Source organism: Ptychodera flava, unplaced genomic scaffold, assembly GCF_041260155.1.
Source record: "Ptychodera flava strain L36383 unplaced genomic scaffold, AS_Pfla_20210202 Scaffold_159__1_contigs__length_68620_pilon, whole genome shotgun sequence".
Classification (NCBI taxonomy): domain Eukaryota; kingdom Metazoa; phylum Hemichordata; class Enteropneusta; family Ptychoderidae; genus Ptychodera; species Ptychodera flava.
In genome coordinates this window covers 1-23802 of record NW_027248341.1, presented here as the reverse complement: position 1 = coordinate 23802, position 23802 = coordinate 1, and the positions used below count along the sequence as shown (strand labels likewise).

General features: G+C 40.0%; 2 protein-coding genes across 2 annotated transcripts in view; both read right to left on the bottom strand.

The window, feature by feature from the left end:
* The window catches only part of LOC139126911 (receptor-type tyrosine-protein phosphatase mu-like), a 37118-nt gene extending 14661 nt beyond the window's left edge, over nucleotides 1-22457 (bottom strand). The window contains exons 1-4 of the mRNA XM_070692830.1: nucleotides 22205-22457; nucleotides 10571-10705; nucleotides 7742-7888; nucleotides 427-555 (exon numbers count right to left, since the gene is read on the bottom strand). The gene's annotated coding sequence lies outside the window, so the exon portion shown is untranslated. The remainder of the gene's footprint in view (nucleotides 1-426; nucleotides 556-7741; nucleotides 7889-10570; nucleotides 10706-22204) is intronic.
* LOC139126912 (angiopoietin-1 receptor-like) lies at nucleotides 6556-10705 on the bottom strand (the record flags this gene model as incomplete). The annotated part of the gene is made up of 4 exons (XM_070692831.1): nucleotides 6556-6637; nucleotides 7541-7550; nucleotides 7742-7888; nucleotides 10571-10705. Coding segments are annotated over 4 exons (374 nt in total), but the record flags the coding sequence as incomplete, so codon positions are not given.
* Nucleotides 22458-23802: the final 1345 nt, after the last annotated feature.

Here is a 23802-nt window from a genome sequence, read left to right as displayed (position 1 = left end):
ATATGACACAAGAACTGGCCAGGTATCCTGCAATGTGTTGGGTTTCTCTAACCTCCAAGTCCTCAACCTCACTGATGAATATATAGACTAATATCTTTTGAGATCATTTAACCCTTTGCACCCTGACCCCCTGGTACTCTATCACGTCATCGGACATTTCTGTCCGAGCCGGGTTCAAAGGGTTAATACTTCATTTCTGTATCACAAGTGCTACATTCAGAAACATTTTGCTTGGAAAAGTGTGTTAAATTTCACATTTTATGTCTATTCAGGTGTAAATTGTAATTCATCATACACATTGTATCACTCATCAAGCATATAGCAGTGCATACCCATAGCCATTGGCACTGACATGTCTGCATACATGTATATCACAAGCTATGAAATGAGTGTGTTGTGTGACCTAACACACACACTGGTACTTACTACAACACTCGGGTCCACTCTATCCCTGCAAACAACCACCACCTTTACATACACCTGTTTCTACATTACAACCATTTGCACAGTGACATGTCTGTGTGCATCCAGAGCCATATTTTGGACTATTGCAAGCTGTAGGAAATTAAAGTTAACAATTCATTACTGAACAGAGCAGTAGGATAAAGATATTCTTAAAGAAAATGTAGAGTTGTTGCTCTGTGTCACATAGACTTGGTTCAAGTCAGTGAATTTCTAAAATATAAAATCATTTGTACCGGTTTCTCTTGTGTCTCTCCTATTACACCTGTATGGAATTTGGCAGCCCAGGCCAGGTTTTCCTAGTGGCTGAACGCGTTACCTTTGAGTCTGCATAGAAGTGAGTTAGCTTCTGCCAGATTCACTGATTTGGACTCCTTGCACAGTACTGGCGGCTAGACAGACTGTGTACACAGTGACATAAAGCAAACACAAAATGATTGACAGCCCTTGCCCGGTTATTCTGGCCGATAAGAAGAACACATCCACTTCAACATCACCCTTACAAAAAAGTCATATTGGACTCCAATAGGAATCCGTCCAATGTGACTTTCCAATAGTATTTTGAGGCAATGTCCTATGAGACTGTCCCATGGCAGTCCAGTAGGAATGCGACATGTGTAATATGAGACAGTCCCCTAGTAGTCCAATAGGAATGCAACACCTGTCCTACAAGTCTGTTCCATAGTAGTCCAATAGGAATGTGACACCTGTCCTATGAGACAGTCCCATAGTTGTCCAATAGGAATGTGACACCTGTCCTATGAGACAGTCCCATAGTAGTCCAATAGGAATGCAACACCTGTCCTACAAGTCTGTCCCATAGTAGTCCAATAGGAACATTAGACATGTCCTATTAGACAGTCCTATGGTAGTCTAATAATAATATGTCCTTTTAGACAGTCCTATGGTAATCCAATTGGAACATTAGAACGTTCCATTGAACTCAGCCTGTACATGTGTAGACATTGTTATTGTTGAGGAATGAATTCTGGTCTGGACTAGAATTAAAATGTAAACAATAACATTTGCATTTAACACATACAGACGCTAAGAAGACAAACTATATAGTGGGTGTTTCAATGTTCATTAGGGAGCAAAGAAGAACTTGCAATGGATATACTTTTGAACAAAGAAACTTTATTTCTATAATCAGAAAAATATTATACAAAGCTGTGTGTAACAATTATCTAATTAAACTATTATGGCTGAGACTACAGAAGCATATTCACATAGAAATTAAGGTCTGCCTTCATGAAATTTTTGAGTTGCAGCTTTATATGGCTGGCTCTTGTTTTAGGTGATAAGTTAATTTGATGCTGCTATGTAATGTATCCAAAAGTTACACAAAACATTTAATTTTCAGTATCATAATTTTAATAATTCAAAAGCCAAATGAGCTCTATCAGCATAGAAAGAATTCAGGTTTCATGATGGCAATACATGAGTAGAAATCATTGAGATATCAACTTCCTGTTTGTTATGTAACAGGGGGTCCAACCCCATTGTTCCATTGCTCGTTTGTCTCACATAAATATCAATGCATTTTGACCATATGTATCCAATCACTAACTACATTGCTACCTTGGCTTTAAACTTCACTCCTGTTTATATTCTTTGTGTGGACTGAAATGCCTAGTCAACAAGCTAGAAGTCACACAATGGGTATACACTGGATCATGAGCAGGCAAGTAGACAAAGGACTGTTGTAAACCTGGCTATTTCCGTAACTATTCAGTCTTTAAAAGGAAAACACTGACATATAATAATCTGTCCTACCTAACTTTGCTGTACTACAGTGATATAAAAGCTGTAAAACACCCGGTTATGCTGCCACACAGTCATTTTTCAGAGCTACAACTGACCCCTTTTGTCTGTTCTGCAGCGGCCATCTTGTTTTGATGATGCTAGCCCATAATGCACTGCAGCCGCCCAAATGCATTCTGGGCTTAGGTTTTCCAATAGGACAGTCTAATAGGACTTTAAAAAGGTGTACAAAATATGTGTTGATCAGACATAGCTAAGATAATGAGGTGATATTGATTCTCATTTATGAATTTGAAGTGCTGGTAGTTGTAATAGTCTTCAGTCTGTGGAAACTCAATGATATTGTAACTATGTGTTATGTATGCATGAGCCAGCATGTAAACTTGATTGCTGGGCCTATTTATTGATTTATTTTATTGACTTAAGTGTTTGTTTATTTATTTATGTATTTTGCTTGCTTGTATATTTTTTTTCATTTAATTCTAGAAATAGCAAAATGCAACATTTTTACAAACCATGTTTCCTTCAGTACCAGTCCAAAGATTAATTGCAAATTAATTTGCAAAATATTTTGCTCTCTGAGAATGGTAAGAATAATTTTGTCAGAGCAACAGCAAAAGCTAATGATTCTGACAGAATTGAATAAATCCTCCTTGAATGTCATTTACAAAAGGATTGTCCTGTAGGACATTCAGGGATTGTTCCCATAGGACAAGCATGGTCCCACAAAGTTCCTATTGGAATTTCATTTACAATGGGATTGTCCAATAGGACTTAAAATCATCATTCCTATAGGACCAGCCTGGTCCTACACCGTTCCTGTGGTACTCCTATTGGACCATGGTAAATCCCACTTGGGTCCTATGGGACTTTTTCGTAAGGGCAAGTATAAATACAACGCCTAGCAAATATGGCATAAAGTTCGCACATACTGTAGACCACATTTTAAAACTGATTGGTTGACTATTGCAAATCATATGAGATTACAAGAGAAAAGCTGTCAACATGTGATAGAGGAAGCGTTGTTAAAATGTGTTAGTCTGCGCACCAACTGGCAGCGGTAAAATCACTGACATATGAAGTCGCCCCACATTGTTCTGATTTTCATCGCTTCGGACACGTACGAGAACAGGCTAACCTGTACATATTGAACTCTCCCACATATGCTCTAATGATGGCACAAGCCTAGAAGTTGAACGAAAGAGGACTGAACGGACAGACTGAAAGTTGTGTACATCAGCGACCAGAAACTCGATATGACTTGCATAGTGGAAGGCTGATTCGATTATGATTTCAGTGATGAACAAAGGTCGCGCTGACTTTGCTTTGATGGGACTGATCGCACTCGACATTTAATCAACAACGCCATGTGAGTTTTATGCACATATCTTGGGAGATCGAGAGGTACCTCTTCCCAATATGCCAAATACAATAATGTCATCTTATGAATAATAAATCTGTAAATACAAACATCATCTCATGAATAATTTATAGCAATGCAAATCGTGCAGGAAAGCCAAGTCTGTGATTCCGGGAGAAACTTCCCTGTATAGCGTTTCACCCATCAACGCGTTTCACATGAAAACAGTCAACACAATCATCGCGTTCACCCCACTCAAACATTCACAAATCACAGACTTGAACCAAGTCTATGTGTCACAGTGCAGTACGTACTGAACAAGTCATTGACAATGACATAGTCCCCACTTGTAATAGGAGTAGTAGTCTTGAGGGAGCAGGGAAATGAGGTCATTAAGAAGTATCACTAGAGTGTATATGTTCAGATCTATGGACAGAGAGGTCTATGTCATTGTTCCCAATTTGAAACAAGAGGCATGTCTAAGTTATGGTTCTAAATCGGGAAAAAAGATCAGACCTCTAGCTGTATTGGCCAGCCAAGAATACATATGTGCATAATAAATGAGGTACAAGATGTGACATCTTAAGGTCTATTATCCTATCAAAATTGAAGCGTAAATAACTTGTGGTTACTGAGTTATGCATATGCATATTCAAGGTCAAAGGTCACATGACATTTTGAAAAAAAAACCATTGTATTGCTAATTAATCCATATATGCCAAAATTCAGACCTCTAGCTCTATTGGCTTGCCCACAATTATATATGGGCATAATTAACGAGGTAAAGCATGTGTTGTCATAAGGTCTCCCATCCTACTAAATATAAAGGACATAGCACTTGTGGTTACTTATTTATTGACATAATCGTGTATTTTAGGTAAAAGGTTATCGAGGTCACATGACATTTTGTCAAAAAATTTCTATCCTATAGTCTATCCCTATATACTAAAAATCATACATTTACCTCTATTGGCTTGTTCAAAATTAGATATGCACATAATGAATGAGGTACAATATGTGGCGTCATAAGGTGTCCCATCATACCAAATATGAAGGGTGTAGCACTTGTGGTTCCTGAGTTATGGACAAATATGTATATTTTGGGTCAAAGGTCACCGAGGTCACGTGACATTTTGTCAAAAAAATTGTATTGCTAAGTTATTCCTACATACCAAAAATCAGACCTCTAGCTCTATTGGCTCGCTCAAAATTAGATATGCACATAATTAATGAGGTACAATATGTGGCGTCATAAGGTGTCCCATCATACCATATATGAAGGGTGTAGCACTTGTGGTTACTGAGTTATGGACAAATATGTATATTTGAGGTCAAAGGTCACCAAGGTCACGTGACATTTTGTCAAAAAAATTGTATTGCTAAGTTATCCCTATATACCAAAAATCAGACCTCTAGCTCTATTCGCTCACTCAAAATTAGATATGTGCATAATTAATGAGGTACAATATGTGGCGTCATAAGGTGTCCCATCATACCAAATATGAAGGGTGTAGCATTTGTGGTTACTGAGTTTTGGACAAATATGTATATTTGAGGTCAAAGGTCATTGAGGTCACATTACATTTTTTCAAAATAATTGTATTGCTAAGTTATCCCTATATACCAAAAATCAGACCTCTAGCTCTATTGGCTCGCTCAAAATTACATATGCGCATAATTAATGAGGTACAATATGTGGTGTCATAAGGTGTCCCATCATACCAAATATGAAGGGTGTAGCATTAGTGATTACTGAGTTATGGACAAATATGTATATTTGAGGTCAAAGGTCACCAAGGTCACGTGACATTTTGTCAAAAAAATTGTATTGCTAAGTTATCCATATATACCAAAAATCAGACCTCTAGCTCTATTGGCTAGCTCAAAATTAGATATGTACATAATTAATGAGGTACAATATGTGGCGTCATAGGGTGTCCCATCATACCATATATGAAAGGTTTACCACTTGTGGTTACTGAGTTATGGACAAATATGTATATTCGAGGTCAAAGGTCACCAAGGTCACATGACATTTTGTCAAAGTGTCTGAGATATCTGCGTGAACGGATGGACTCACGGACTGACATGACCCAATCTATGAGCCCCCTGGACTTTATCTGTGGGGACTAAAAACTCTGTCACTGCATCCTTTTTGCAATATGAATACGATGAGAAACTAAATTTTTATTTATCTTGGCCTTATACATGGGAGCCTATGTACTGCCTTATACATGGGAGTCTATGGACTGCCTTATACATGGGAGTCTATGGACTGCCTTATACATGGGAGTCTATGGACTGCCTTATACATGGGAGTCTATGGAGGTGAAAACTAAAAAGTCCTCTACCACGACCAAATTTGATCGCATTGTGAAACAAATCGACGTGCATCTGTATGAGGTATGGTACTATCCTTGTACCAAGTTTGAACGAAATCGCTCCAGGCGTCTCTGAGATATCTGCGTGAACGGACGGACGGACGGACGGACGGACGGACGGACATGACCAAACCTATAAGTCCCCCCGGACGGTGTCCGTGGGGACTAAAAAACTTGTAATATTCTAGTTACTGACACTGTGACACACAGTAATCCGTCCAAAAGGCAGTAACCACACAAAGGTATTTCAGCACTCTCTTGTCAATCTAACAACATCATTTATGGCATAGAGTGCACTTTGTGTGGCCTAAATATATGTGGGAGAGACAGGAAGACTCTCAAGGCGATATGCGGGTATACAGACATCAATAACAAACTGCCTATACCTGCCTACACAACCCACTTTTAAATTATTAATTCTCTGCATTCAGTTTAAATATGAAAGTTACAACATTTGAAAAAATCTACCATCCTTTCAATAGTTCTAAACTAAGCTATCGCAAACAACGTGAACACTATTGGATTACTGGACTCAGGACGGGAATGCCTTATGACTGTAATGACAACATATCAACAGTGATTAACCTATCAAGTCCTAGGGGAAAATCTGTCAATCTCATGGGTTTCTTCAACTCTCATCTGGGAAGACGACAAAGCCATGGTCATAGAACTGTAAACAGCACCAGAAATCCACAGTTTAGTGATCTCTTACCCTTGCTAAACAAACCTTTACGTTCTAACAAAATAAGAATGGAGTTTCGATGTTCCTTGCATATACCTAAAATCACTACTGTCTACTGTTGAAACATTCATTATTATAGGAGGAACAGTTTTAATTACAACTGAGTCTTGGGGATGTATAGACTGGAGATTTTCCCGGACACTATTTCTACCGTAATTGCATATCATCTTCTTTTTGTTACAAACCTAATGGTCCTATAATAACCGGTAACGTAAACATCATCACAAAAGATAAACTTCGGCAGCTGTTCCAGTTTGGTCCTAAGTATTGTGAGGCACCCAATATAAACTGGAATTAACGCAAAGGAACGACACGGAGACAAGTGTTTGGCCGAAATCCGGGGTAATGCATGTACTACCACGGCGGGGGCATCGAGGCGTCGTGACGGCCTGGACGGCGGTACCGGGCTCCTAGTACTGTGCATCAGGCAACGTGCTACCAGGCACCCACTACAGGCCATGACAGTACCCCCCTGGAACTGACATGTGCATGGATAAATGATGTGGAAAGGGTGATGCAAGTAACTGTTTGGATAACGGTAAATGAGGCAGTTGGTGGATTAGGTTACGTCTCAAGTGCATCCAGTGAGTGGTAGAGTAGGCGACCCATGGTGACCCATACATGTCAAGGTCTACTGACCCTTTTCTCTGTGTCCCTCCAGACGTTAACAATAATTATAGCAAAGCCATAATCACCCACTATATTTTAAAATCATCATGGATGCTACAGAGGCTTATTCAAAGAAGTGGGCCTGCTTAGAAGAAGATGTTGAGTATCTGACTGGTTACCTACAGGGAGTCCCAGATTGGCCTTCCAGGTACCTTCACATACCTGTTCAGTCCTATGAATAAGCATTTAAATACACAGAAATATATGTATTACTGCTCCAGGAGTTTACAATTCTAAACAGCTTAGTTTACTGTCTCCATAGGATTGAGTGGACAAACAGTAGTAGTAAGCTCAGCAGTAAATGGTAGTACACAATTTATGCAACAACACACTTTCTTTTAATAGTTTCACAGTGTCACTTACCAGTTGCACAGTCCAGTCCCCCATAGGATGCACTGCATGAACATCCATAGGGATCAGCTAGGCAGTACATTGATCTACGACATCCATCAGGATTGCCAGTTGAACACCTTCTGTCACAAATCATACCCCACCTATTTGTACCACAACCTAGAAGGCATGAATGAAATGACTTTCACTGTGAGGCTCCTTCTGTATGTTTAACTGTCACAGAATCATTGCAAGAATTCTCAGGCTGTTTGAACAATACGCAATCTTGATATCTGTGATAAATTTCACCATAGAATGCTATGTAGTGAAGTCTATCCATGAAAGAATATATGGAAGTTTATCCTTTAAGAATTTTTTTATGTTAGCCAAGTTGAAATGTTTTGATTTGTTGAGACTTTTTTCATCTCTGATATACTTTGTTGTGAACGTATTGTTCAGAAAACAGTCATTCCTGAAAATTTAGTCAGCTTGCCAAACATCTATTTCATAGGACAATCAACTATGATATTCTTATCATTACTGGCAAAGATGAAATGATTTAATGATTTTTTAACCATCTACAGCTTTGATACCATACTTGAGTGTAAAGCTATGGTGTCTGAAGAAAAGTAAATGCACTAGAACAAGAGACTTTGCTTTATGCAATCTTCGAAAAAAAGGAAGACATAGAAAACTGCTGTTCTGCTGGTGCTACTCTGGTGGAATCAAAATTAATGAATTCTATTTGAATTTTCCCTTTTTATTTTACCTCTCCTCTCTTTGAATCTACGAATTGCAAAGGTACAAGGCAACAGCATAATCATGTGGTTGGCTTTGCATGTCTTGCATTACTGCACTAATTCTAAACTCACTGATAACATAAAGTTGCTGTTTTATTTGCAATGATTAAATGATGCCTCATTCTGGTGGTACCGGTAGTAAGGATTGTGCAACTTTAAACTCTGCCTTCTATAAAAGGCTACACTTTCTGGTTGGAAATGAATTACACACAGAACCGAGCGCTCCAAATTTTGGCACTTCATATTATAGCAAATTTGCTATATGCGTAAATAATTATTTTCTAATCTTAATATGTTTCATCATAATACCTGTATATTCATCATGAGTGAACTTATACCTTTTGATTTGTTATTATAAGCAAGTTCTTCAGGAAAAATTACCATATCAGTACCCAATATGTCGTCCATAAGATAAACTGCTGTGGTTCACAAAGTGGTGTGCAATAGGCTTAGAGTGGTCTACATTTTTATCTGGCACTCAATTCCTCAATCTCCAAACAGAGATTGTGCGCGTGTGGATAATTATAATCTAGCTAGGGGGTCTCAGCAGCAGCCACATTGATCTCTGCCACAGGCGATGGTTTTCACCCATTTTGGGTAATCCACATCTTCAATGATATACATTTTCTGTCCTTTATACATATAATACTTCGGACCAAAAAAAATTAGATAAGTGAAAAATACACCAGTTTCAATATCTATCCTCGATTCCGTGAACACTTGCAAAACATAGACCTTGCTCTAGGTTACATGGATGTGAATCGATAATTCAAAATATATGCCCCACCAGATGTCAGTATTGCAGACACGAATGTCAAGTTATAGAAGTTTACGTATCATTTTAGTCCCCTTGGACACCGTCCGGGGGGACTTATAGGTTTGCTCATGTCCGTGCGTGCGTGCGTGTGTGCGTCCGTCTGTCCGTCCGTTCACGGCAGATATCTCATAGACACCTGGAGTGATTTCATTCAAACTTGGTACAAGGATTATCACCTATGCCATACATATGCACGTTGATTTGTTTTACGATCCGATCCAATATGGCCGTCTGGCAGCCATTTTGTTTCCTGTATTTGATGTCGGTGCGTATGTTCACGCAAATTTCTCAGTGATGCCACTCAAACTTGGTACATAGATTACTCTATATGTTATACATATACACATTGATTTTTGTTTTGATCCGGTCTAAAATGGCTGCGTGGCGGCCATTTTGTTTCCTATATTTGACAACTGTGCGTTCATTCACATAAATTTCTCAGCGATGCCGGGCGAAATTGCATTGAAAGTTAGTACATGTATTAATCCCTATCACATATATATGCACGCCGATTTTTGTAATGATTCGATCATAAATGGCTGTGTGACGGCCGTTTTCTTTCCTGTATTTGATATTCATCCACAGGGTAGCCGGGTATGATCCACAGGCGTTCAAGGATGAAATTAATTTTAATGCTGTATCCATGCATAGGGCTCATGAATGCAGGTATCTGAGATATTCCTGTGCCAATTCTTTTTAAACTTGGTACAAGGATACTACACTATTGCATACATATGCAGGTCTATATTGGTGTGGCATGCATAATTAGTTCTAATTTGCATAATTCGAGATTAGTTTGGAATATTTAGAAATTTGCCTGCAGCAGAGATTGGTGAGGAGCGCGGTCAACGACTCTGAGACCCTTTAGCTTTGTTACAATTATCTTCACCGCACTGCTGCCACACCATGCTTCAATCTCTGCATGATTGTCAATTCCTGTATAATGCGTCAACTTTTCACTCAAATACATTGCAGATATGAGTCCATCTTAGCACCCATCTCTTTACCAACTTCACCACTCATGCATATTGCTGATTTTCACCTTTTGGCATGCCATCAGTCTTTCTGACGCTCTCTAAGGTAATATCCATTAAAAATGAGGACTATAGTACATAGCAGCTATGATGTGTTACATCTGATGTAAAAGAACATAATTGAACTGTACAATTCAAAAGTCATCCAATAAAATCAGATGTTAATATGTATTTTGCTGTTCCATCTTTAGTAGTGAGGTTGGTCACTTACCAGTTTGACACTTAGTCCCTTGAAATCCTGGTGGACAGATACACTCTCCAGTGTCTGAGTCACATATACCTCCATTGTAACATGTTGGACAGGATGAGAGGCAATCTGGTAAACTCCATTTTCCATTTGAACAACCTACACATGACAACATAAAATAATTTTGTACTAGTTCCCCAATGATGATGACACATAATGCCTTCTTGCTTTTTTTCTCAGGTATAATTACACATTTGCAAGTGCCAATGTAGAAAGTAACTTCTCAACATTTCCTACAGCTAGCACCAGCAAGATATTAAAGACAGGCACACAAAAGGAACACTGGCAATAATTTATGTTGTTTTGTTACTGGAAGCAGAAAAAACCACATCTTCTTGATAATTAAATGTTTCATAATTGAAATAACAATTGTCTTAACAATCTGTATCCAATTGAATGACTATACTTCTTTTGGTGAAATTTTTATTTTGATGTGATGATTTGTATTCATATTCTGATGTAGAAGTATTTGGCATGCACCAGGAAAGCACCACATGAAATAGTGCCTGAGCAAATGACTCACTCATATTTTGACTTAGACATACCAGTATCACAGACACTCCATTCAATCAGTGTTCATAAATGTAAAAGGATTCACATCCAGAGCAAAAGGCCTACGTAGTTTTCGGGAACAAAGTATAAATACAGGAAGAAATGTTGTCTACATGGCAAAAGCTAGCAGATTCTACTTATTGCTTCATATATATTAACTGTCGATAGTTACATTTTCTCACTGACAGTACAATCTTAGCCTTACCAAATGAAAAGTCTTTAAGGTAGCTACATACCTTACAGACACTTTCTGATTTTTTTTTTTTCTTGGTTACAGAAGTCCCAAACCCAATAAAGTATAATTATTTTTCTGAAAGCCTTGATATTGGGAATCCGACCGTGCACGGTACTCATTCATTATTTGCATAATAGTCACGTGACAAGTGTTTTGCCAAACTTTCCAAAAATCTGTTTTTCCTTCCCTTTAGCAAACACGCTGCCCAATTTCCGATTGAAATTTATGCATTGACAAGCTCTAGCAATATCCTTCAAATCCATGTCCGCGATTTTTTTCTCAGAGTCTCCATTCAAATCATATCGCGCAACAATTACAATTCCTTGAAAAGCACCTATTCTGACACCTTGAATAGTGCATAATGAAAAAACAAAGGCATATACAGAAATCCCAGACATAGATTTTGAAGGATATTACCAAGACTTGTGAGCTATGCCATGGCAAGTAGTTGGTGAAAATGCATGATTCATTTTAAGCTAACGTGCTATAGGCAATTGTGTACGATTGCGCATTATAGAACCCAAACATGTAAGTCAAACGTGTATGACTGCACACTGTAAAAGTCTGTCATTTTAGACACGTTAGGATAAAATAAAATGTGACTTGAGACCCTAAAATGATATACACGTTAGATATTTTAGACACGTTAGGTCCGTAAACGTTTGGTCGGCACATTACACGATAGGTTTGCACGATTGGCATTATAGATTTTCACTTACTTTTATACCTTAAATGACATACATGATAGACATTTTAGACACGTTAGGTTGGTACACACGTTAGGTCGGCAAGTGTGCACGATTAAATTTGAGTTATTTTTATACCTTACAATGGTATACACGTTAGACATTTTAGGCACCTTAGGTGTGTAGGGCATATTAGCTCGGCAAATTACATGAAAGGTATGAACGCTTGGCATGATTGATTAATGTGTACGGATCTCACGTGTTTAATATGTCTAACATGTATAACATTTTGGGGTCTCAAGATAAGTCAAATTCTATCATGCCAATCGTGCAGACCTACTGTGTAACAGCAGGCTCACCTGTTTCACATTTATATAATGTACCCACCTATACGGCCACATCATACATCATTTGAAAGCTTATTATCTCTACTTCAAGGAATTGATGATGTGGAGCTGCAAAGTAGGGCCATACGCCCCTAATTTGCATATTTAACACAGCTACCCATTTGCATAAATGTGATATAAAAATTAGGAAATTCATTGTTAACTACTCTAAACATACTTTTAAACTATCGAATGATATATCAAATGAAAGGTATTTGCATGTAGAATACGAAATGGATATCCAAAAAGATATTACAACTCATTTCACTGAAATATATTCATATTTATATTGAAAAACTATTTTCCCCTTTTGAATAACAATATCTTAAAACTTTAAACACATAAAGCCACATCATACAGCCACATCATACATCATTTGAAAGCTTATTGTCTCTACTTGAAGAAAATGCAAAGTATTTAGCTGTCAAGTAGGGCCTTGGCCCTTAATTAGCATAAATCACATGGATACCCAATTTGCATAATTGGGATATAATATTAGAAATTTATTATTAACTACTCTAAACATACTTTAAAACTATCGAGTGATATATCAAATGAAAGGTATTTGCATGTAGAATACTAAAATGATATCCAAAAAGATATTTAAATTCATGTCACTGAAATATTTTCACATTTATATTGAAAAAAATATTTTCCCCTCTTTGAGTTAAAACTGAAAAAATACCTTGAAGGCACAGTGAAAATGGCTGTTATTATTTGTACATCAAGCCCTAAGTAAACATACAAGCATATGTTACAGTTTTTCATGAATACTGATGCTCATGAATATTAATGAACCATTCAGTACTCTTGGAACTCTGGAGAGAGCCCTGCTAAAGGGGGTGAGCATAGTGACCCAATTGTGAATTCTAAAAGACTAAAATATGAGTGGAGTATTGTCAAGAAATTCTGTGTGAAAATTGTTTCATTTCTGAATCAAGATGCAAGGGGCATACTTTTGTATCAGAAAGTTGATGAAATATATCCAAACCTGCGTACATTATTCAAAATTGGTCTGATATTGCCAACAAACACTGCTGCTTGTGAAAGGGGCTTTTTCAGGTACAACAGAATAAAAACAAATCCAGGGCTAGGCTGAAAGTTAGCACAGTTAGTTCCAATATGACACTTGCAATAGAGGCAACATTTCTGAGGAATATTGGTAAATTTTGACTTCAAGAAGGCAGCGGAAGGCAGCAGCGGAAGAAAAGAGAATGTGTGACGAAGATTGGTGCTACTTTAGCAAACTTTGAAAAATAAGTTTTTTACATGTGGCATACTGAGAATATCATATACACCTGCTTTTTTATCATCTTTGACATAAAAGGACAAATTATCCTGCTGTGTAAAGATGGAAACAGTTGTGAGACTCAAATGAATTAACAAATTTAATTTCCCTAAACCAAAGTTACAATTGCCAATGACAGCGAGACAATATACCCAAGTCGCGGTACTGACACTTCATTACACAACGACAGCATGTTAGCAGCGGGGAAAAAAAGCAATGCTTGCATCAGTCGCGGAACTGATGCGAGACGACAACACGTTAAACAGCGATAATATGAACAGTTCTAAAGGCTGTAAGAAACAAGTCATCATTGATGACACAGTCCCCGCTTGTCCATTTTGTTATTATCTTTGGTGTCTAGGTAGCTGTGGTCTAGGTCGCTGTGGAATGACATTGATGCAAGGGGTGCATCAGGCCTGTGACTTGCATAGTAAAGTAATCTGAGGAACGTTCAATAAATGACTCATCTCTGCCGGTAATGACCACTGAAGGAACTTTTGAATACATCACACATAACGATGCCCTCACTGCCTCTAGTGTCATGACGGCCACATACTGTACACATGGTTTGGTGAAATTTTCGAAGTGCTATGGGATCGGGTATGTTGTTGTAATCAGCCATCAGCCATTTCGGATCATATAATGAAACAAATTAATGTGCACAAGAATGCAGCCATAGTATTTTATCTTCGTATCACGTTTGAACAAAATCAGTCCATCGAGAGACAGTGACCTATGTTTATGTTTCAAAGACATGAAAAAAATCACACCAAAATTGAAATCAAATGGCTGTCTATTGACCATATGGATCATAGCACAAAATTAGTAGACATGCATATGTATGCCATAGTACTTTATCTTTGTACCAAGTCTCAACAACATTGGTTAAGGAATATTTGCATATGATTAAGCCTCAAAGACATGAAAAATCCAAAAATGACCATCGGGCAGCGATATCCGAAAAAAATGACAATCTGGCAGCCATATTGGAACATGTCACGAAGTAAATTGACATGTATGCCATAGTGCTTGATCTTTGTGCCAACTTTGGACAAAATGGGTGTAATGACCTTTGAATTACGCTTCAAAGACATGCAAAATTCCAACAAAATGGCAGTTCTGCAGCCATATTGGATCCTATCGCAAGGTTAATTGATACATGCATAATGCATGCCATAGTACGTGCTTTACCTTTGTGCCAAGTTTGAACAAATCGGTTCAAGGATGTTTGAGTTACGGTTCAAAGACATGAAAAAATCGCAAAAAAATGCCGCCTGTCAGCCATATTGGATCATTTCACGAAATAAATTGGTGTTCATATGAAGGGCATACTGTTTTGCTTTTGTGCCAAATTTGAACAGAATCGGTTCAAGGATGTCTGAGTTATGGTCCAAAGACATGAAAAATCGCAACAAAATGGCCACCTCACGCCCATATTGGATCATATCGCAATATAATTTGACATGCACATGTAGGCCATAGTGTTATGCCTTTGTGCCAAGTTTGAACAGAATCGGTTCGAGGATGTTTGAGTTATGGTTCAAAGACACGAAAAATCGCAAACAAAATGGCCGCCTCGCGGCCATATTGGATCGTATCGTAAACTAATTTGACATGCACATGTAGGCAATAGTGTTATGCCTTTGTGCGAAGTTTGAACAGAATCTGTTCAAGGATGTCTGAGTTATGGTCCAAAGACATGAAAAATCGCAACAAAATGGCCGCCTCGCGCCCATATTGGATCATATCACAAAATTATTTGACAGGGATATGAAAGCCATAGTGTTATGCCTTTGTGCCAAGTTTGAACAGAATCTGCTCAAGGATGTCTGAGTTATGGTCCAAAGACATGAAAAATCGCAACAAAATGGCCGCCTCGCGGGCCAAATTCGATCGTATCACAAAATAAATCGACGTGCATCTGTAGGTCATAGTGCTATGCCTTTGTGCCAAGTTTGAACGAAATTGGTTCAGCAGTGTCTGAGAAACTGTTGATGACGGACGGACGGACGGACGGACGCACAGACGGGACCCAATCTATAAGTCCCCGCCGGACTTCGTCCGCGGGGACTAATAAGGCAATCTAGCGTCAATCGGGGACTCACTACAGTACAATGTAGCTGCAATGATTGTGTAGCGAGAGGCTGCTCGCTGAATTTTACGTTGAACGCGAACCCTACGCTGCTACAAGGCCCTATGCCATGGGCGATTGGTCAATCAATTTTCCCGAAACCATTTGGTTTCGCCACAAAACCAGGGATCAACAGTGCGATCGCCTACTTTGGGTAGGGTTCGCGTTCAACGTAAAATTCAGCGAGCGACCTCTCGCTACAATCATTGCAGCTAAGTACGTGACGATACATAGCGGTAACAACAGAATACAACTAAAAGCAAGGCAGTCCAGGGAATTACAGTACACAGATTACAAATGCCTACATGTAGGTAAAAAAACGCAACAGATACATACGGGGGCGACAACGCACGGAAATGTATATCAGACGAGGGGAGACATCGGACCTAGGCCGTTGAACTTGAAAACCGAGGCCACATGGCTACCCACTCAGCTCCGGACAATCAACAAAGAAAGCCTCGTATATGTATACAAATATCTTCGGCAAAACTTAGAATAAAGTTATAAAACCTATCTTCAAACTGCGATCGCACTCTTAAAGGTCACAATATCGAAGCTCTTAAACGATCAGGCACAGTCTCTATGCTAGAGTCATCGCAAAGCAAAAATTCAACATGTCCGCCAGACCAGTATGGAAGGCGTATGACGTAACAGTATAGTGCCACGTACGGCGGGTATTTAGAGAAAAAATAAAATAAAAACAAGAAAAAACAAAGCAAATGAAAGCTAGAATTGTCAAAAGCTGAACGCAATTTGATATTGGTGCAATGCAAAATAAAAAAAGATTAATAAACAAACAAAGAATGCCCGTGAAACCCGTCCGAGCTGAGGGATGACGTCATAAGCATGTTGCAATGCATTCTGGGCAATGAAATTTGTATATAGCATGATCTATGGTAGCAATACGAGAAATAGAGAAAGAAAAGGAAAGAAAGAAAGAAAGAAAGAAGGAAAGAAGGAAAGTGAGCAAAAACTAACAGTTCCAGAGCTGGTCTCTGGAACTAATGATTGGCTCGAAATCTACATGTATTGGTATGTCCATTAGTAGCACATCCAGTCTTTGCAACCGTCTTGGAGAAGCTCATTGACACTGCCCAAAGACTGGTTAACCACCGGAATAGCATTTACTAATATTTTATCAAATTTGCTAATAATTTAAAACTGGGATTCGTAAATTTACTAAGATTTTTTTTAAACCCGGAGGAAACCCAGCATAACCACATACATACATACAGACATACAGATGCCACAGACTCATCATATAAGCTTGTTTTGGTATTTATATCAATACCAAATATGAGCTGAAAAACTTCAACATTGATCGGGCACAGACGTTCTAACGTACATGCATTATGCATTATCAACATCCAACCAAGTTTCATCAAATTTGATGCATTATTTCGGGACATTTCACGCTAATTAGGAAAGTTCATTTAATATTTAAATGAAAATTTTTAACATGACAGTGATAAACGTTTTTATTCACTGTTAAAGCAATGTAAGCTCAACATTTGTACCAAGTTTCATGAAATTTGATGAAACATTTCTTGACATAGCCTAATTACAAAATTCATTAAATATGCAAATCAGCAGTTGACATGATACTGCTGCATATTATTGCACATCATTACATTATTGGAAGATCAATATCTGTACCACGTTTTATAAAATTTGATGCATCATTTTCAGACATATCACTGTAATCTGTACCATGTTACATAAAACTGAATTCAATATTTCCCGATGTAATTTGGATATTAAATGAACTTTCCTAATTAGCATGAAATGTCCAGAAATACTGCATCAAATTTGATGAAACTTGGTTGTATGTTGTTCTCACAGTTCACTAATTAGCAAAATTCATTAAATATGCAATTTTGCAATTAATTAACATGACACTGCTAAGTGTCTTTGTACACTATAGTAGGACTGTGTGCTGAAGATTTGTACCATGTTTCATTAAATTTGTTGCAGTATTTCAAGACATATCACCCTAATTACAAAAATTCATCAAATATGCAAATTAGCAATTAATTGACACAATACTGACATAAGTCATTGTGTGCTATTAGAACTCTGTGTGACCAACATCTGTACAAAGTTTCATCAAATTTGGCACAGTCGCATCAGAAACAGAGCTCTAATCACTAATTATGCAAATTAGCACTAATTATGCATGCCAAACCAAATTAAATGGACGTGCATATGTATGCCATAGTGTATTATCCTTGCGCCAAGTCTGAAAAGACTTGGCTCAGGCATGTCTGCGATATCTGTATGAACAGATCCTGGAGCCCAGTTGATGGATCCTGGAGCCCCTGGGGATGGACATGATGATCACATATAGGAAACAAAACGGCCGTCATGCGGCCATTTTGGATCCAATCACAAAACAAATCAATGTGCATGTATGACATAGGGGTAATCCATGTTATCAAGTTTGAATGAAATTTCCTCCCGGCACTGTTGAAAAATTTGCGTGAACAGACGCACCGACATAAAATAAAGGAAACAAAAATGGCCATCAGGCGGCATTTTTGATTGATCAAAAACCAATCAACATGTATAGGTATGACATAGGGAGTAATCCTTGTACAAAATTCAAATTAAATTGCTCCAGGCATCTCTGAGATATCTGTGTGAACAGAAGAACGGTCGGATGCACAGACGCATGCACGCATGGACATTACCAAACCTTTAAGTCTCCCCAGACGGTGTCCGGGGGACTAATGAGCTATCAAAGATGCCCGCCTTCTTCATCTACACGTGTCACAAATAGTTATTCTCTACATAACACAGTGGAGCTGTATCAGCTGCTAGTTCACTAGTTTAATTATACATGAGATACCATTAATACAAAGCTTCATCTCACAGCTTCTCCTTATCGTTTACCTAACGTTATCATCAACATACCGAAATACTGCCCCATTCAACTCTGTTGGTAGAATGCAAGTGTTCTGCCAAGCTTTTGCATCAGTGGGGTCTGAGGGCCCATGGAAGCTCAAAAAGTGGGTCGCTGTTGAAAAAAGGGGTCATTCTCAGACAATTATACACTTTATTACGTGCCATACCCGTGTTGTTGTTTCGAAGTTCGAACTCGCAGATTCCATGAGTGCTGCGGTTTTATGGTCCTACCTACAGTCTACAAGGCGAGTAAGTGTACTCGTTCGGAAATTCATGTTGTCTCGGGTCATCGTATTTCGTTTATTATTATGCTTTATGCATACTTTGCAAGTCATTTGGTTGTTTTTGGCATCGTAGTGGAGCCAGCTGAAATCACGTAACCATTTTTCATGAAGACGTCGAACATGCCTGCGTGACAATTTCAAAACTTGCGTATGATTTTACGCAACTGAGTTTTTATTTGCGTAAAATGTATTCAAAATGCGTACGGCTAAGGAATCAGTATCTGATGTGAGTTGGGCAGTCTTTTCTGTAGAACTTGGAGGGTTCCTGTAATGCGCATGCTCTATTAATAAAAAACAACAACCTGGGGGGCTTCAAGGTGTAGCTGAACGCTTGCCATGCCGTGATGCAAGTCCCGTATATGATCGTTGAGCAGCCCAATGAGTTCATGTTCAAAGAAAAGACCTTCTGACTGTGAAATTAGTGTTTTCAAAGGGCCAACAAAAAGCAGATACTGTTCAAAGTCCAGCGGGACCTCTCAAGAATGCAACCCGACAGATTCTAAATGGTCATCCGTAAACACTTTCCAAATAACATGCGACGTAATGACCATTAACTGTATTGTGTTACCAACAACGTAGACTCGATCGATTCTCGAAATTTTTGCATCTGTAGTGCCATCGTCTGTACAGAACTGATTGACGTGACGTTTGTGATGATGAAATACAATGTTGCATAAAGTGCTGCGGTCTGCTAAAATCTAAAATGTTGCAATATCATGATAAATGTCACTTGCAAGCAGGTGCATATGTTCTAATTTTGTCCTGCATTGAACCACATTCAGGCAATACAATGCAATACATGCAGTGCGGCAAGTACGTCGTGTCATGGGGCGGCATTTCTCAATGCGTATTAGTTTACGCAGTCATGATTTTTTTTGCGTATTTCAGAACAATTTTGCGTAAAATACGCAGGATTTTGCGTTAACGGAAACACTGGCCTGCCTCAATGAAGGCTGAGTTTCCGATGCATGGCTGCTCAATGTTTTGAGACTGCTCTGTTTCTGACTGATGCGTTTCCGATGTGGATGGCAGCGGCGTGCATTGGTTTTCAGTTTCCGAGGATGTAAACAGCTGAGACACGATGTCATGTTCGATCGTATTGTCTTCACTCGTCCGGTTGTTGGATTTGCCTTTTTAGGGCGGAATTGGTCCAAAAAAACTAAGAATTGTTCTGCCTCGGTGTTTTGATTTATTCACGGAAGCAATTTTCCTTTCCGGAGAGTACTGTGAGTGTGAGGCATTGAGTTTAACAGAGACGCTGACTGGCTGACTTGAATCTAGCCGATGAAAACCTAGTTCACGATTATGCAAATAAAAAATCACTGAAGGTTGCTATGGACAGTCCCGGTCAGCTCAAAATTGGAGACTCATTATGATAATGTATTCCGGCATTCAGCCAATCATCGACCAGATTACATCATTAATAAAGTACAGGTCACGCTGGGTCACAAATTACCCACCAAGTGTGATCGGCATTTTTGGCCGCTTATTAAGCCCCTGTCTTGTGAATTTCGACGAATTTCGACAGTCAACATAATCCACGTGTTCTGCAGAAGGTCATGTCCAACAAGGAGTCCGATTAGTGAACAAATATTCGAAATATTGACGATTCATTTCTACCCCCAGTTTATCGATTTCGCTCAAGTACCGAGAATCATTTTGTGGATGTTCGTCATCTCTATTAGAAATACTGTTATAAAGGTTATTTGTGTAGGTACGCGTATAACATTTTGCAAGAAAGAAGAGCAATGTCAGAGCTTTAAAACGATACCTGTTTTGTAGTTGTCAAACGCAGACTAAAAATGGTACGCGATTTTGAAAATGTGTTGACAGAGTGGCCACACAACTGTTCCCCATACGGTAGAATTTGTATCGCTGCCATCTCCGATACAAATGGGGTATTCTGAACGATCTGTGTAGGTACACGATTTATATTTCGCAGGACTTCAAGCCAGAGTCTAGGAATCACAGCGATATATGGGGTTTGGTTGTCTTAGCCAGAATAAAACTGGTACGCGATTTTGAAATTGTGTTTTGACAGAGTGGCCACACAACTGTTCGACATTATGACAGAATACGGCGCGGGAGTTCGACACAGTATGGCGTACGTAACGAAGGACGCATGTGGAGGTTGCCAGGAAATACAATTTTTACTGATGGCGCGCTGGCCGCTGATTGGCTAATGAGAGGGGAAAATATTATGGTATAGCGTCTCCAATTTTGGAGCTGACCCGGACTGGTGGAAGCAACACGTCTCATGTTCTCACGAGCAGCATGCACGCATGAGCAGCGTGGAATGTCTACTTCCGCGTTTGGCCTTTCGCGTATAGTACGTAAATAAGTGTATTTTTTTTACCGAAAGTTTTAGTGGGACTGATGCGCGCTGCGCCTTGCGGACCCGATGATTGATTTTTTTGGGGTCTTCAATTTTATTTTTGCGGCAATGGCGCAAGGGCCGCGGCCTCGGCAGAACACTGAGAATGTATGGTAAAACAAGCCCAGAATAGACTTCTACAAATATGACATATGAGACTAAACTTCTGCAGAACAGTGCATCAGTGAATTTCTGCAAAAATTACAAATTAAGAGGATAAGTACCTTACAGGGCCAGCAGTTATTACTTTTGATGCTTTTTTCACTATTTTTGCTATTTTTGTTTTCAACCTTAACAACAGTATCTTATTCTCTTCCCTAAAGTATGTCGAGACACACAGTATTCAATAACTCAGCTTGTCAACTACCCTTGTATGTGTGTATACTGCATTGTTATTGTTGACTGATGAATTCTGGTCAGGACTAGAAGAATTTAACAGTTAACTACAACAGGGTGTTTAACACACATATCAGTACAAGCTGCGTCGACAAGCTAAAATAGTATACTATTAGGTGTTTCACCACGCTTTTGGGTGTAGAGCAAGAATTTGCACTTGAACATTCAGAACAAACTTTGTGAACAAATCATCAAAACATACCTGGACCAGCAACTGGCCCTAATTAAACAACCACAAATATGATGTCATCTTCGAGTCTGTACATAGGTTAGACAACTGACGCATGTCACGAAATTAAAATAAGTGGATCTTATTACCAAAAGAACAACAGAAAGAACACCATAGATGATGTGTTTCATACCTCTAACAATGAGTCTCATGAATCCATTTTTTCCGTCACTTCGTTGTGTTTCATCGCTGTAACATTCATAATTCCTGCATCACTGGTCTTTGCAAATAATATTGTAATACTACTTCTGCCATTCCATTCCGGTTTTTGCATTCCATTATGTCTCCATTTTAATGAGGCTTCTGACACGGAGGGCGTCATTGTCAGTGTTACATCATCTCCCCAGCTTATCGTCTTTGTTTGACTGTCTGGCTTTATTTCAGCTGTGAAATAAACCAAAGACATCTTGATTTTACAAATGGCACATTGAATGTTGTGCGCCCTCACTGTGGTACAGATATATAATAATCATTGGATTTACTGATGTGAATAGTCACTAGGAAAGTTACAAAGCACATACAAGATTACCTTAACCATATGAAATGATAAGTTACACAATCATCTTAAGGGACCGTTCAGTTTTTACGGCCGGGGGGGGGGGGCGGCAAATCCAGGGGGGTCATCATAATTTTGGAATCCACGAAGGGGGGGTCATCACTTTTTCACTGGTAGGAAAGGGGGGTCACCACATTTTCAAAAACATAATACCTACAATAAAGTTCACTTTATGCCATGGCCATGATCGACCCTCTTTACCGGCGGGCCGCCTTCGGCGGCCCACTACAATAAATATACTTTATGTATTACCCATGACCCTCTTAACGGGCAGACGCCTTTGGCGGCCCACTCCAATTAGGTTTACTTCATGCAATGGCCATGATCGACCCTCTTTACCGGCGGGCCGCCTGCGGCGGCCCACTACAATAAATTGACTTTATTGTAATACCGCATGACCATCGGACGCCTTCAGCGGCCATGGTCAGTAAAGTTTACTTCGTGCAATGGCCATGATCGACCCTCTTTTTACCAGCGGGCCACCTTTGGTTGCCCACTAGAATAAAGTTGACTTTATGTAATGGCCCATGACCCTCTTAACCGGAGGGCTGCCTTTGGCGAACCACTCAAATAAAGTTTACTTTGTACAATGTCCATAGACATGAGTTGTCCATGGAAATGAAGTTCAAAATTGCCTTACAGTCGTTCTAATTAACAGACGTTTGCATGGATGTGGCTGAGAAGTTTGTGCACTTTCATCTCTGCTACACGAATAAAGTGCGCCACGTACCGGAATTCATATCAAAACCGTGCGGGTAAATTTGACATATGGGTTTTGGTTATTTTTCAGCGGGGGGGGGGGGGGGGGGGGGGGGGGGGGGGGGGGGGGGGGGGGGGGGGGGGGGGGGGGGGGGGGGGGGGGGGGGGGGGGGGGGGGGGGGGGGGGGGGGGGGGGGGGGGGGGGGGGGGGGGGGGGGGGGGGGGGGGGGGGGGGGGGGGGGGGGGGGGGGGGGGGGGGGGGGGGGGGGGGGGGGGGGGGGGGGGGGGGGGGGGGGGGGGGGGGGGGGGGGGGGGGGGGGGGGGGGGGGGGGGGGGGGGGGGGGGGGGGGGGGGGGGGGGGGGGGGGGGGGGGGGGGGGGGGGGGGGGGGGGGGGGGGGGGGGGGGGGGGGGGGGGGGGGGGGGGGGGGGGGGGGGGGGGGGGGGGGGGGGGGGGGGGGGGGGGGGGGGGGGGGGG